The sequence below is a fragment of the Zootoca vivipara genome, chromosome 5 (assembly GCF_965207765.1).
Source record: "Zootoca vivipara chromosome 5, rZooViv2.hap1.1, whole genome shotgun sequence".
Classification (NCBI taxonomy): Eukaryota; Metazoa; Chordata; class Lepidosauria; order Squamata; family Lacertidae; genus Zootoca; species Zootoca vivipara.
The window spans coordinates 38,638,481-38,652,443 of record NC_142588.1 but is presented as its reverse complement, the minus strand read 5'-3'; the positions used below and the strand labels follow the sequence as shown (position 1 = coordinate 38,652,443).

Sequence of the window (13,963 nt, the reverse complement as noted above, 5' to 3'; positions counted from 1 at the left end):
TCCAGGCTAAACATACCCAGCTCTCTAAGCCGTTCCTCATAAGGCATCGTTTCCAGGCCTTTGACCATTTTGGTTGCCCTCTTCTGGACACGTTCCAGCTTATCAGTATCCTTCTTGAACTGTGGTGCCCAGAACTGGACACAGTACTCCAGGTGAGGTCTGACCAGAGCAGAATACAGTGGTACTATTACTTCCCTTGATCTAGATGCTATACTCCTATTGATGCAGCCCAGAATTGCATTGGCTTTTTTAGCTGCTGCATCACACTGCTGACTCATGTCAAGTTTGTGGTCTACCAAGACTCCTAGATCCTTTTCACATGTACTGCTCTCAAGCCAGGTGTCTCCCATCCTGTATTTGTGCCTTTCATTTTTTTTGCCCAAGTGTAGTACTTTACATTTCTCCTTGTTAAAATTCATCTTGTTTGCTTTGGCCCAGTTGTCTAATCTGTTAAGGTCATTCTGAAGTGTGATCCTGTCCTCTGGGGTGTTAGCCACCCCTCCCAATTTGGTGTCATCTGCAAACTTGCTCAGGATGCCCTCAAGCCCATCATCCAAGTCATTGATAAAGATGTTGAACAAGACTGGGCCCAAGACAGAACCCTGTGGCACCCCACTAGTCACTACTCTCCAGGATGAGGAGGAGCCATTGATGAGCACCCTTTGGGTTCGGTCAGTAAGCCAGTTACAAATCCACTGAATGGTAGCATTGTCTAGCCCACATTTTACCAGCTTCTTTACAAGAATATCATGGGGCACCTTGTCAAAGGCCTTGCTGAAATCAAGATAGGCTACATCCACAGCGTTCCCTTCATCTACCAGGCTTGTAATTCTGTCAAAAAATGAGATCAGATTAGTCTGACATGACTTATTTTTCAGGAACCCATGCTGACTTTTAGTGATCACAGAGTTTCTTTCTAGGTGCTCACAGACTGTTTGCTTAATGATCTGCTCTAGAATCTTTCCTGGTATTGATGTCAGGCTGACTGGGCGATAATTGTTTGGGTCCTCTCTTTTCCCCTTTTTGAAAATAGGGACAACATTTGCCCTCCTCCAGTCTGCTGGAACTTCGCCTGTTCTCCAGGAATTTTCAAAGATTATTGCCAGTGGTTCTGAAATCACCTCTGCCAGTTCTTTTAATACTCTTGGATGTAGTTCATCTGGCCCTGGAGACTTGAATACATCTAAACTAGCCAAGTATTCTTGTACTACCTCCTTACTTATTCTGGGCTGTGTTTCCCCTGCTGAATCATCTGCTCCATATTCTTCAGGTCGGGCGTTGTTTTCTTTCTTGGAGAAGACTGAGGCAAAGAAGGCATTGAGGAGTTCTGCCCTTTCTCTGTCCCCTGTTTGCAGTTCACCATCTTCTCCTCTGAGTGACCCGACTGTTTCCTTGTTTTTCCTTTTGCTACGGACATACCCATAAAAGCCCTTTTTGTTGCTTTTAACCTCTCTGGCGAGCCTGAGTTCATTCTGTGCTTTAGCTTTTCTGACTTTGTCTCTACACGTGCTGGCTATATGTTTGAATTCCTCTCTGGAGATTTCCCCCCTTTTCCATTTTTTGTACATATCCCTTTTAAATCTTAACTCAGTCAAAAGTTCTTTAGATAGCCAGCCTGGCTTCTTTAGGCACCTTCCATGTTTCCGTCTCATTGGTATTGCCTGAAGTTGTGCTTTTAATATCTCCCTTTTAACAAACTCCCAACCATCATGAACTCCCTTCCCTTTTAGTATTACTGTCCATGGGATTTCACCCAGCGTTTCCCTAAGTTTTCTGAAGTCGGCTTTCTTAAAGTCTAGAATTTGGACCTTAGAATGCTTGGTTGCTCCTTTCCGCTGGATAATAAACTCCAGAAGAGCATGGTCACTCCCACCTAATGATCCTGCCACTTCTACCCCACTAACCAAGTCATCACTATTGGTTAGGACCAGATCTAAAATGGCTGATCCTCTTGTTGCTTCTCCCACTTTCTGGACAATGAAGTTGTCTGCAAGGCCAGTGAGGAATCTGTTCGACCTTATGCTCTTGGCTGAGTTTGACATCCAACAAATATCAGGATAGTTGAAATCCCCCATTACTACTATCTCACTTCCTTTGGAATGCTTGGCCATCTGTTCCAGGAAGGCATCATCTGTGTCCTCAGTTTGGCTTGGGGATCTATAGTAAACTCCCACAATGAGATCACTGTTGTTTTTCTCTCCCTTAATTTTGACCCAGATACTCTCAATTTGGCTTTGAAGTTTTAAATCCTGGATCTCTTCACAGGTATACATATCCCTAACATATAAAGCTACTCCTCCTCCTTTCCTGTTTGGTCTATTTCTCTTAAATAGATTGTATCCCTCTATTACTACATTCCAGTCATGAGACTCATCCCACCAGGTTTCAGTGATGCCTATTATGTCATATCTAGTTTGCTGTACCAAGAGCTCAAGTTCATCTTGTTTATTTCCCATGCTCTGTGCATTAGTATACAGACATTGAAGACCGTTGATCATTCCCCCATGTCTCTTATTTAAGGATATTTTCGTCCCACCACTAGGTCTGCATGCTGCTTGCTCCATTTGGTCCTTGACATTTGGATGATCATCTTCAGCATTTGATAGACTCCTACCTTCAGGACCACTGTCTCCCTCCCCCCCATAAGTCAGTTTAAAGCCCTCCTGATGAGGTTTTTGAGTTTTGTGGCAAAAACATTCCTCCCAACTTTTGTGAGGTGCAGTCCATCACTTGCCAGAAGTCCATCTTCAAGAAACTGCAGACCGTGATCTAGGAATCCAAACCGTTCCTGTTTGCACCATTTGCGAAGCCAGTTGTTCACTTCCCCTATTTTTCCCTCTCTCCCTGGGCCATGTCGTTCAACTGGAAGGACAGAAGAGATGACAATTTGTGCATCTAATTGCTTCAACTTCCTGCCCAGAGCAGGAATTGATCTGACATGCCCAGAGCAGGAATTGATCTGACATCAGGTGGTTAGAGGCTGGGGGTGGAATTTAGCTGGTGAGTTCCTCATTTCTCATCACCTCAGTAAGACAATGTATTCATTTCTAAGGGCTAACACTACAATATGTCCTAGCAATATGAGGTAGGAGATTGTGTTCCAGTGCACTGAGAACTAGACTGAGATTGTCAGAGCATTTATATTCATGAGAGTGAAATAATGCTTAGCCTGACTAGGCTTCTACATTCCTTAAATGAAAAAGATGCGACATTAACTCTTTGTAACACCTGCTGGCTGAGATTTCCTTAATGTGTGAAATTTAGAAAACGATGAGTTTTGAGTTAGGTTGTTAGCGAAAATATTGTTTTTCTTCACATCCTCCTCCAAGAGTGAAGACAACAAGATCAAAATCCAATCAGCAAGAATGACAATAGTGTTGTATTTTACACAATTCTTTCCTTAGCATTATTATTAAATATATGTGAGCTAAGGGGGGGGTGAGTATTGGGGCACTCTTGCTCTCATGCATGCATGAACATTGAAATGCATACTGGCTTGATCAGGGGTAGGCAACCTAAGGCCCGTGGGCCGGATGCGGCCCAATCGCCTTCTCAATCCGGCCCACGGACGGTCCGGGAATCAGCATATTTTTACATGAGTAGAGCATGTGCTTTTATTTAAAATGCATCTCTGGGTTATGTGTGGGGCAAAGGAATTCATTCATCCCCCCCCCAAAAAATATATATAGTCCAGCCCACCACATGGTCTGAGGGACGGTGGACCGGCCCACGGCTGAAAAAGGTTGCTGACCCCTGGGCTTGATCATAAGAAACAAATACTTGCACAGTTTCCCAATTCTTTATACTGTTTTAATAGGAAAATGGCAGCAGAGATTACGGTACTCACCATTATTATACAACGGCAACAGTGTTGGACTCCATGAAAGAAAGCAATCCACCGTTGGGCAATACTTTTATTGGGAGAAATCAATATGTCACAAAATAATGAGTAAGCTTTTACATTCTCCAGAAGTCTTCATCAGAGTACAGTAGTACACAAAGCCAGGCAAGCTCTATTACACAAAGTACAACAGTTAGCCCAGATGTTGTGGTCTTGGAGTTTACATTTATATTTTCATACTGGATATTGCAGACTGATCAGATTTGTCTCTTCTAGGTTTTATCAGGTTGTGGGATAAAGTCTAGCTGTTATCCCTATCTGAATTATATCTTTATGTGAGACACATGGGTTCCTTGTTGGACAGAGAGCAGAAATAAAGCAAAAGTTGGTAATCCCTATATTAGCAACGATAGAGATTAATTTTGGGTGGTTTACTAGGTAAAAGGGTCTGTTGGTGTCAAATCCAACTTAATAGTTGGACTGAATGTAACCACCAAAATACAAGTCCATCTTCAGGCGGTAGAAAACCACCTTCCTCTGAGTATAGCAGGAATGGGGTTCCTTTGGTTCACAGGTCAATCTTGGCACACCTGGGGCTCCATGTTGGCACATGGGGCCATTTCCCCCAAGTTATGTCTACCCACTCATCAGCTAACATCGTTTGTATTGTCACCTGATGGGTTGAAAGATGAAGTCCTGCTGTGTTGACAGAGAGTGGGCACGCAGCCAAATAAGTAGAAGGTAATCCCTGTTTAGCAGCTGGTGAAGGAAGGGTTAAATTCTGCTTAGTTCAGCGGAATGCCAGTCCAAGCGCCTTCTTGGTTAAGGTAGGGATTTGCATGGCCCCCCCTGTTGAAAGGGAGGTGCTTTGAGTGTGGTGTCAGGTGATGGATAAGTGCATGGCCCCCTCCCCTTGTCCAATTGGGCCTGTGTGGCCAATCTCGATAAGGATCTAGCTCATGAAGCAAGAAAGAAAAAGTTTCTCAGCCTGGATTATAGTTTCCACTCATGAAAACTATAAAATCTTGGTGTGACTAACCTAACAAAAAGATCTGGAGAACTCTTGAAGGCCATTTTGTGACATTTTGCTTGATCCTAATAAAAGTATCACCCAGTTGTGGATACTGAAGGGAAATTCCTGCCCCATGATAAGAGGGCTAAATTTGAACACCATCAGAAACTCGGATATCCTCTCTTCGAAAAACAGTCCATTGCATGTTTGCTGGGTCTCTGGGCATTTGTTGCACCAGTCATTTTCGGTGATACATTGTTGATGAAAGCAGCAGACCAAAGTTCAGCGTGAACTCAGATTTCCTCACCATACATATCTTTTGAGAGGCAAAATATCTATTGTGTCCTTTTAAATAAGGAATGGACTTTTGCCTCTCCGCAGCATCCCCTGTCAGGTAGATTTATCTACAATGTTGGAAGCAGCAGGAACGCAGTCAGAGCTGGAGCGAAGGCGGCAACTAAACTTGCCAAAGGGAAACAGAATGAAAGAAAATAATGCAAGATGAAAGGGGGGTAAGGAAGCCTTGATATCTATCTCCTCTGCAACTAACTCTATATATATGATGGGAAAACCATGCTTCAACTAATGAAGTTGATGCTTAATAAATTGTCATTTTTAAAAACATTTTCGTAATCCAGTTGCTCCTCTGTAATCTGTTTGCCTATCCAAAAGCATCAGTTTGCAGCACAGTCCATACATTTGCAAAAATGACCTGGAAGAAGTTGCTCTCATGAGAAAACTACAGGTGCTTTATAATCCTTAACATTGCTCCAAATACCGTATTTTTCCGTCTATAAGACACCCCCATGTATCAGACACCCCCTGGTTTGGGGGATTCAGATTTAAGAAAATTGGAGGGGATGGCCCCGTGTATAAGATGCCCCCTCATTTTTGACAATTTTTTTTTGGGGGGGGGACCTAGTCTTATACATGGAAAAATACGGTAATTAGGAAAGCAAGTGCCCATGGATATAACAACAATTATTGAAGAAGGGTGCTGCCTAGGTACAGCTACACTGAATCTCTGTGTCAGAACAATCTTACTTTGTAATACATGAAAGCCAGTTAGGAGCATTTTGAAGACCTTCTGGTGCATATCTTCAATGCATTAACAGTGGATTTGTTTATGTTAACAGCATTCATTGAAACATGAATTCCATTGGACACTCATCTAACCTACTGCTCAGCAGGTAGAACCCTTTTCTGCCCTTAGGGGTGAACTGCTTTTCTGCATCCCAGTTTTATAAAGCTGTCCTACCCAGACCTTGCAGGGAAAGTAAAATCTAGACTTAACCATACATTTCCCATCTTTGCAACGCTTGGCAGATGAGGGGGGAAAGACGTAACAAGGAGAGCTTGAATCACTCATAGGTTGTTAGTATGAGTTCAGTGGAATGTCCTTACTTTCTTCATTACCTAGGACTATAAACAGAGAATGTGGATATCAGTGCATATATTCCTATATATTTAGCCATGGCCAAATTTGCATCCATATTGAACATTTGGGAAGGTCAGCCACCTCATTTTGAGTAGATTATATTTTCAGGCACTAGCAGAGAATTTAGTAATAAAATATTTGGCACAGTCACAGAGCTGCTTGCCTTAAACTAATTATTGTGTTATGCTGCCTACAGGATAAAATTAAAATTTCAGATACATTTACACACACACACACACAGAGAGAGAGAGAGAGAGAGAGAGAGAGAGAGAATAATTTTATAAACATGTACAAGCATCATTTAAAAATGTATCTGAAATGTTAATTTCATCCTGTAGGCAGCAAACACAATAGTTAGTTTAAGGCAAGCAGCTCTGAGACCGTGACACCCTCCCACACATCTCTGTTAGCGCCTGAATATGTGCAAGTGGTGTGTGCACGGGGCATGTATGAGCATATGCGTGTGAGATGGCACCTCCCACTACCTTGCTAGGTATGCATTTTTCAGTCTACTCTGGATCAATATGAGAAGTACCAAATAAAACACCTCCCCAGCCCTGTCCACTTTTTTCTTGGTCATGCTCCACCACTGGCATGTACCCTCCTGAGGTGAGGGTTGGGCCTAAGTGAATGCAGACTTGGGGCTTTAAAAAAAAGCTTCCCCAACCCTGTTTTACATTTACTTACACTGAATATCCACTGGTCATTTTGCAGTTTCTGTGAAGAGAGCCACCTGCATTTTTACTAACCTAAATAGTTTGGTATCATCCATAAACTTGTCTGCCTCATTGCTCACCCCTGATTCCAGATTAATTAGTCACAGTACAGAAGTTTGGGGAGTGGGGCTTGCTTACTTCGTTGCAAGAACTGTTCCTTTGCTCTTGCCCTGTGCCTGCTGTCTTTTGATGTTGCGCTCCTAACATTTTCAGGCAAACTGCTTTTATAACATCAGCCTGCTTTTGATTCCAGTTGGCTTCTGCTGTGGTGGTGCAGTGCTTTTGCGCTGCGCAGAAAATATCTTCAGGACCTGCCCCAAGGAGTCATTAACCCAGGCATCCCCAAACTTCGGCCCTCCAGATGTTTCAGACTACAATTCCCATCATCCCTGACCACTGGTCCTGTTAGCTAGGGATCATGGGAGTTGTAGGCCAAAACATCTGGAGGGCCCCAGTTTGGGGGTGCCTGCATTAATCTGACAGGGAGACTGCCGGGGGGAGGCAGTTGCCATCAGTTGAGCCTGCTGTAGGTGGCTGCAAGACTACCTTTCCCAGTATGCATCACATGAAAGGATGGAAAGCTTAAGTCAAGAGCAAACTGATAAGAGCCCCCCCCCTTTCCAAAATTAATTATCAAAATTCACCTTGTAAAATCAAAAGACAGGCAGGGCAGCACATGGGAGCAGAGCCCAACCCACAGAAGAATAATGAAATGGAATGGGGGAAATCCACTCTTCCCTTGTTGCAATTGGATTTCAAAATAGGCCTTTCTAAAGAAATGACAGTAAACAAAATCTGTTTGCCTAAGGAAACTCTCCTAGCAATCAGCTAGTAACACAACTCCATGTGCTAATGAACCCAAAGCTGTTAATATGGTTTCTTCAGTTAAATTGATTCATGAATTTTGAAGAGAACATTATCTAATGAATTTTCTTTGAATAGAAAGCAATTAAAAGGACAAATCAGTCTGATTAACCCCAAAGTCACCCTAGTGCCACAAATGGTGTACAGTTTGAAATTATATCATAAAAAACTGGAGCAGATTTGCTATCTCTTCGCCCTCTACTAATCCATGTAAATTAATGAACAACAAAGTTAATTTCTTTGATGACCCTTTTCTAGTATCACCTGGATTATGCTGATGTTTAATTTGCTTAATGTTATAATAAAAGCTAAACAGATTTTTTTTCAATGAAGTGATTATCATTCTGTTCAGTTAAGAAGTGATTTTTTAAATATTATTTAAAACAAACATAAAAGTAGGTGGGTTTCAGAACAAAGAGAGAATACTTTTTCCAGACTGCATATTGTGTGAGTGACTTTTTTGTTATATTGACAGAATAGAAAACTAATTTACCCTCTTGAAAATCTTAAGTTTGTTAGCCTCAAAAGCACTCCTTGCCATTCATTTCAACTTGAGCTTCCTCACTGCCATTGTCTCTCAAGTAGAAGATTTTTTTTGGGCGGGGTGTGATCCATAGTAACCTGAACTCTCTAGTCTGCATGTTTGAAGATTCAGTCTGCCTTCTTAGCTTGGATGCAAGGTAGAGGAAGAAACATGGGGAAATGTAGTTCAGAGCAGATGTGAACCAGAGAAGGGGACACAGAGCAATGGATTCAAACTACAAGAAAGAAGATTCCACCTAAACATTAGGAAAAACTTCCTGACAGTAAGAGCTGTTCGGCAGTGGAATTTGCTGCCAAGGAGTGTGGTGGAGTCTCCTTCTTTGGAGGTCTTTAAGCAGAGGCTTGACAGGCATATGTCAAGAATGCTTTGATGGTGTTTCCTGCTTGGCAGGGGGTTGGACTGGATGGCCCTTGTGGTCTCTTCCAACTCTATGATTCTATGATTCTATGAAATTTTCCCATTTTCTCGCCATAGTGAGGTGGATGAGGATGTTATGTTTCTACCTAGGAGTAGGCATAGTGCAGGCATCCCCAAACTTCAGCCCTCCAGATGTTTTGGACTACAATTCCCATCTTCCCCAACCACTGGTCCTGTTAGCTAGGGATCATGGGAGTTGTAGACCAAAACATCTGGAGGGGCGCGGTTTGGGGATGCCTGGCATAGTGCATCAAACTCTCCTTTTTTGTTTCAACTGCTGAGAAGGAAAAGTGGTGGACTAATGCTCTCTTTTCCAAAGACACTTTCTGGGCCCATGTGGACATAGTCAGTAACATGAATTTTCCCAACACACCAGCTTGGCGGAACCCTTTTGGTTATAGGCCTTAAAACATTTCAGCAGCTGATTGGGATGACTCTACAAGAAAAGCAGCTCCTAAGGTATTCTTGTACAGTTCAAAAACCGAGGCGCGGCTTCCGATTGGCTGCAGGAGCTTCCTGCACTCAATCGGAAGCTGCATGGGACATTCGGCTTCCGAAAAACGTTCTCAAGCTGGAACACTCACTTCCGGGTTTGAGGCGTTTGGGAGCCAAGCCGTTCGACTACCAAGGTAGCACCGTAATGTTTAAAGTAGGTCTATGTGCTTTAGACTTGGGCAGCGCAGGTGCATCACAGTTTCAGATTGGAGAAAACTCAGCAAAGCGCCATCTGCTGCAACTGTGCCTGTAGTTGGATCATGCCTGGTCAGTTACAGGCAATTTTTAATCACCATAGATCATGGGTAGGCAAACTAAGGCCCGGGGGCCGGATCTGGCCCAATCTCCTTCTCAATCCGGCCCGCGGATGGTCCGGGAATCAGCATGTTTTTACATGAGTAGAATGTATCCTTTTAATTAAAATGCCTCTGGGTTATTTGTGGGGCATAGGAATTCGTTCATGTTTTTCCCCAAAAAATATAGTCCGGCCCCCCACAAGGTCTGAGGGATAGTGGACCGGCCCCCTGCTTAAAAGGTTTGCCATAGATGAATGTCTCATTACGAGCCAGCAGCTACGTTAGCAGGTTGCCAGGTTCTTTTGCTTCCCTCCATGCCTTATTAAGAACAATATGAAAATCAAGCGTAACTAGACAGAAAATTAATCAGTCTTTCATTTCTAACATGAGGTTTTTTTCTTCTTCCCCCATTTAAATGTGCAGCAAATTTTCAGAGACACAGGCACTTTCTGATATCTAGAATGCTAAATGGTAGCTAGAGGGTCTTTGCTGGGGGGGAAATAAAAAAATAAAAACAGTCAGCTAGGGTAATACAGTCTGCTGGCTGTAGGGCTTCCTTTACAGTGTGACCCAGCTGAAGTTTGAAATTAGGAAATACAAGCTTTATAAAAATAAGTACCGCCAGTTATTCCCTTCCTCCCCCTCTCTTCTTCTTTTTTTAATTTGACTGTATGCTAATTTATACTCTGCCAATTTAATGGGAAAGCACATTGTATGTGTTAACAGGATAATTGTACTGGAAGCAAATTAAAAATATAGGAAAATCAAAGCACTGAATGCCTTTTTAATAGTGATCAATTACTTGGAGCACAGTCTCTAATAATCATGAATTTAAATATAGAACACAATAATAGAACTGATTGGTGTGCTAATTCGAAAGAGAAAATGTTGCTCTTCATACCCTAGTTTAAATGTCAGTCTTCCTGACTATTTTTATCTTGGGTAGATTTTTAAAAAAAGAAGAAGCCTTGCTTCTGAACATTGTGTTGCTTCTTCCTTTTTTTTATTTATTTTATTTTTCCTTTTCAGCTTCATTCACCAGAGAAGTGTTGTGGACCCTGTTGAGAGATGTGAAATTTGGAGAGGCAGTTTCTTACAAGCAATTAGCGGCCCTGGCAGGCAACAGCAAGGCAGCCAGAGCTGTGGGAGGAGCAATGAGAAGCAACCCTGTAAGTTCATGTCAACTTTTAAAATAAAGTTGATGGAAGATGGTGGTTTTAGATAGAAAGCTTTGTGGGCTAAATGTCGTTAGATTAAATATATCTGCTGTGAAAACTACTCTACCATGAGTAATAAGGTCAGTAAGTGTTTTTAATCAGCATTAATGCATAAACCAGTTTAATATGATTTATTTCCCCCATCATTTATTTGAAATAGGAGCGCTGCATTTATTTTAATGCACCCACCTATACAAATTTAGTTCATTTTCCTTTCTTCAATGAAATAGAAGGCTTAGGCTTTTTAGATGGGTACTAGTCCCACTCAGAGATGAGATCTTCTTTTAGATTCTTAATAGCATTCGGGTGGTGTGGAGGTAACACATTTTGTTTCATTACCTGCAAACAGTTCTGGTTACATGAGCTCATGTAGTGTGAAAGGGAAAAATACCCTCTGCACTCATATAGGAACAAGCTTGACTTGGATCCTCAATGTGTCAGGTTCTGGGTTTTGGGAGACAGGCACGTTCCAGCCTCCTCCGCACAGCGAGTCACATTGTCTCCGTATTCCTGTGGCATAGCTCCATTAAAGACTCTCACCAATTTAGGCAATGTAGAACACAGCCTTTTAGTTGTAGAAAGCTAGGGATATAATTATACATTAGTTTAGTCATTTTTGCCCCATTAGTGATGTGTGTCTGACAATTGCCTCAGATATTTTTTAATTTCATATTATTACCAAGGCATGAGAATTGGCTGACATTTATTATTGTGACCTATGTTGTAAGTGTGAAGCTATCTAGGTGCTGGCACAAAGTTTTAGAATGACCTTACTGATTTGCTTTCATTATCAAAGGACAGGGAAGGGGGGGGGGCTTCTGGCCTTCTAATGCTTTGCTTTGGTTTGCATTTGAAAGTGTCTCCCCTTTATGGAAAAAAAAGAAGCCCCCAAACAGTAGCAGCATCCACATCATATATTTTCTCTGCAGCATTTAATTGCATTTTGATGCAACAACTGATCCAAAGCCCCTGCAGCCTTTTGAACTTCGTGTACTAGCACCAGAGCTAATGGTTCAGCGGTATCAATCAATCATTCATCACTATGTTGCCCAAAGAAAGGCAGAAGCAGCCAGGGCTAAATCTGAACCAGAATTTTCCATGCCAGTGCTCAGTCCTAGAACCTGAAAAGTAATATTCTTTAAATGCTTTTTGAGTCATGATACCCCACATTCAAACACTGAAGTTTGGGGTGCATGGGTACTGGTCATGTCGGGCAACTTGGCAGACCTGAGTCCTGGAACAGCTAGTAGCAACTGATTCTGCGTGAGAATGGGAAGGTTTGTGTGGTATGTTGTTCCTGCCATTTACCTTCAAGACTCATTTGCACTCAATATTACTGCTAGTTCTGTATCATGAGTCTATTCCACCATTACACAGCTTGGGCATAGATTGAAAGAAGCTGAAGCTACATATAGAGAGAGTTCGAAGCTAATTAAGACATCTCCACCTTAGCATATAGCACTTGCTGTAGTCCAGGCACCCCCAAACTGCAGCCCTCCAGATGTTTTGGCCTACAACTCCCATGATCCCTAGCTAACAGGATCAGTGGTCAGGGATGATGGGAATTGTAGTCCAAAACATCTGGAGGGCTGAAGTTTGGGGATGCCTGCTGTAGTCCATAAAATTTCCTTCATGCATACCATGAAGCGTCTCAGTTCTGGGGTAGGCTTTGAGGACCTGTGCCTTGTGTTGGGCCAGCAGGAGCTGTTGGTGTTGTACCATCCACTTTGTTGCTTGAGGTGGGCCTAGCTGGCTGAGGTGGGTTCAAGTGTGGTGTTGGAGAACTCCAGGGTGCTAGTTCTGGGAGACTTCAATATCCACGCCAAGCCTACCTTGACTATACCAGCTCAGGATTTCATGGCAGCCATGGGGTTGTCACAAGTTTTCATCATAGGGTAGGACACAGCCTTGATACAGGGTGTGAGTGGAGTTGTCTGAAAGGAGAGGGATTAATTTTCTCCATTATCATAGTCAGGTCATTGTCTGGTGAAATGTTGGCTTTTCAACTCAAGTCCCCATCTATGAGGGCATGGGGCCCATTAGGATGACCCACCCCTGGAAAGGTATGGGATCCCAGGGATCCCTGAATGCTACAGAGGTGGCAGATAAGGCTTAGCCTACTTTTCTGCCTACATTACATCCTTGAGTAGTGGGCCAGCTAGCTAAGAGGGGCTGGCCAGGTAGGTCCAGGGAGTGGTTAACTCATCTTGGTGTGTGGGTGAGTGAGGTGCCTGGATCATTGAAGGGGGTGGTGGTGGTAGGGTGGGCAACTTGTAAAGAAGCTCTTCCTGGACCATGAAGAACTTGACAACTACTTCCTGGTCATTAATATCCCTTTTATGGGTAAGGTACTTGAGAGTGTGGTGGCAGTCCAGTTGCAGACTCTCTTGGAGGAAATTGATTATCTCAACCCATTTCATTCTGGGTTCAGGCCCAGTTTGGGGATGGAATTGGCCTTGGTTGCCCTGGTAGATGAGCTTATTCAGGAGCAGAACAGTGCAAGAATATTGTAGGATAATGACCCAAAGACAAGCATTTTCTGCTGTTGCCCCTGATTTGTGGCATGACCTTTCCTCTACCATAAGTGAAGAGGAACCAGCAGTTGCTTCAGATGTTTTGCAAATACTTCTCTTTTTGTCCATGTTTTTCTTGACCTAGAACATCAGACTCTTTTCCATGTCTATGAATCTTTGTTTTATGTGCTTTTATGCTGTTGTCTCATTGGTTTTAGGTTGTATTTTGTTTCACTGGATATTGTTCTTGTATTGTACATAGTGCAATCCACTTAGAGATTTTTTTAAAAAAATGCTAAGCATTTTATACATGCTCTTAAATAAATAAATATCAAATTTAACTGTAAAAGTTTTGCAAGTACTGCACTTAACATTAAAACAAAATATATAAAATTATTTACATCAGTCTAGATTTCAGTGCATACATGAAACTCTTCTTTAATCAAAAAACAGCTCTATGAATGGATGCCTTTGCATGCCTAGAGCTGCCCTCTGAATTGACATGAATGTGGACGATATAGGCACTCTATAGGAACTGGAGCCTATGGACCCACAAGAGATTGATTAATTAGTATAATACTCTTTGCAGAAAGACTGCATATTATTGGGC

General features: G+C 42.4%; 1 protein-coding gene across 5 annotated transcripts in view; it reads left to right on the top strand.

The window, feature by feature from the left end:
- MGMT (O-6-methylguanine-DNA methyltransferase) overlaps window positions 1-13,963 on the top strand; it is a 178,751-nt gene that overhangs the window by 149,766 nt on the left and 15,022 nt on the right. For all 5 annotated transcript variants that reach the window (XM_088670422.1, XM_088670423.1, XM_088670421.1 and 2 more), the window contains one exon: window positions 10,653-10,792. In XM_088670422.1, the coding sequence (XP_088526548.1) occupies window positions 10,653-10,792 (140 nt within the window). The remainder of the gene's footprint in view (window positions 1-10,652; window positions 10,793-13,963) is intronic.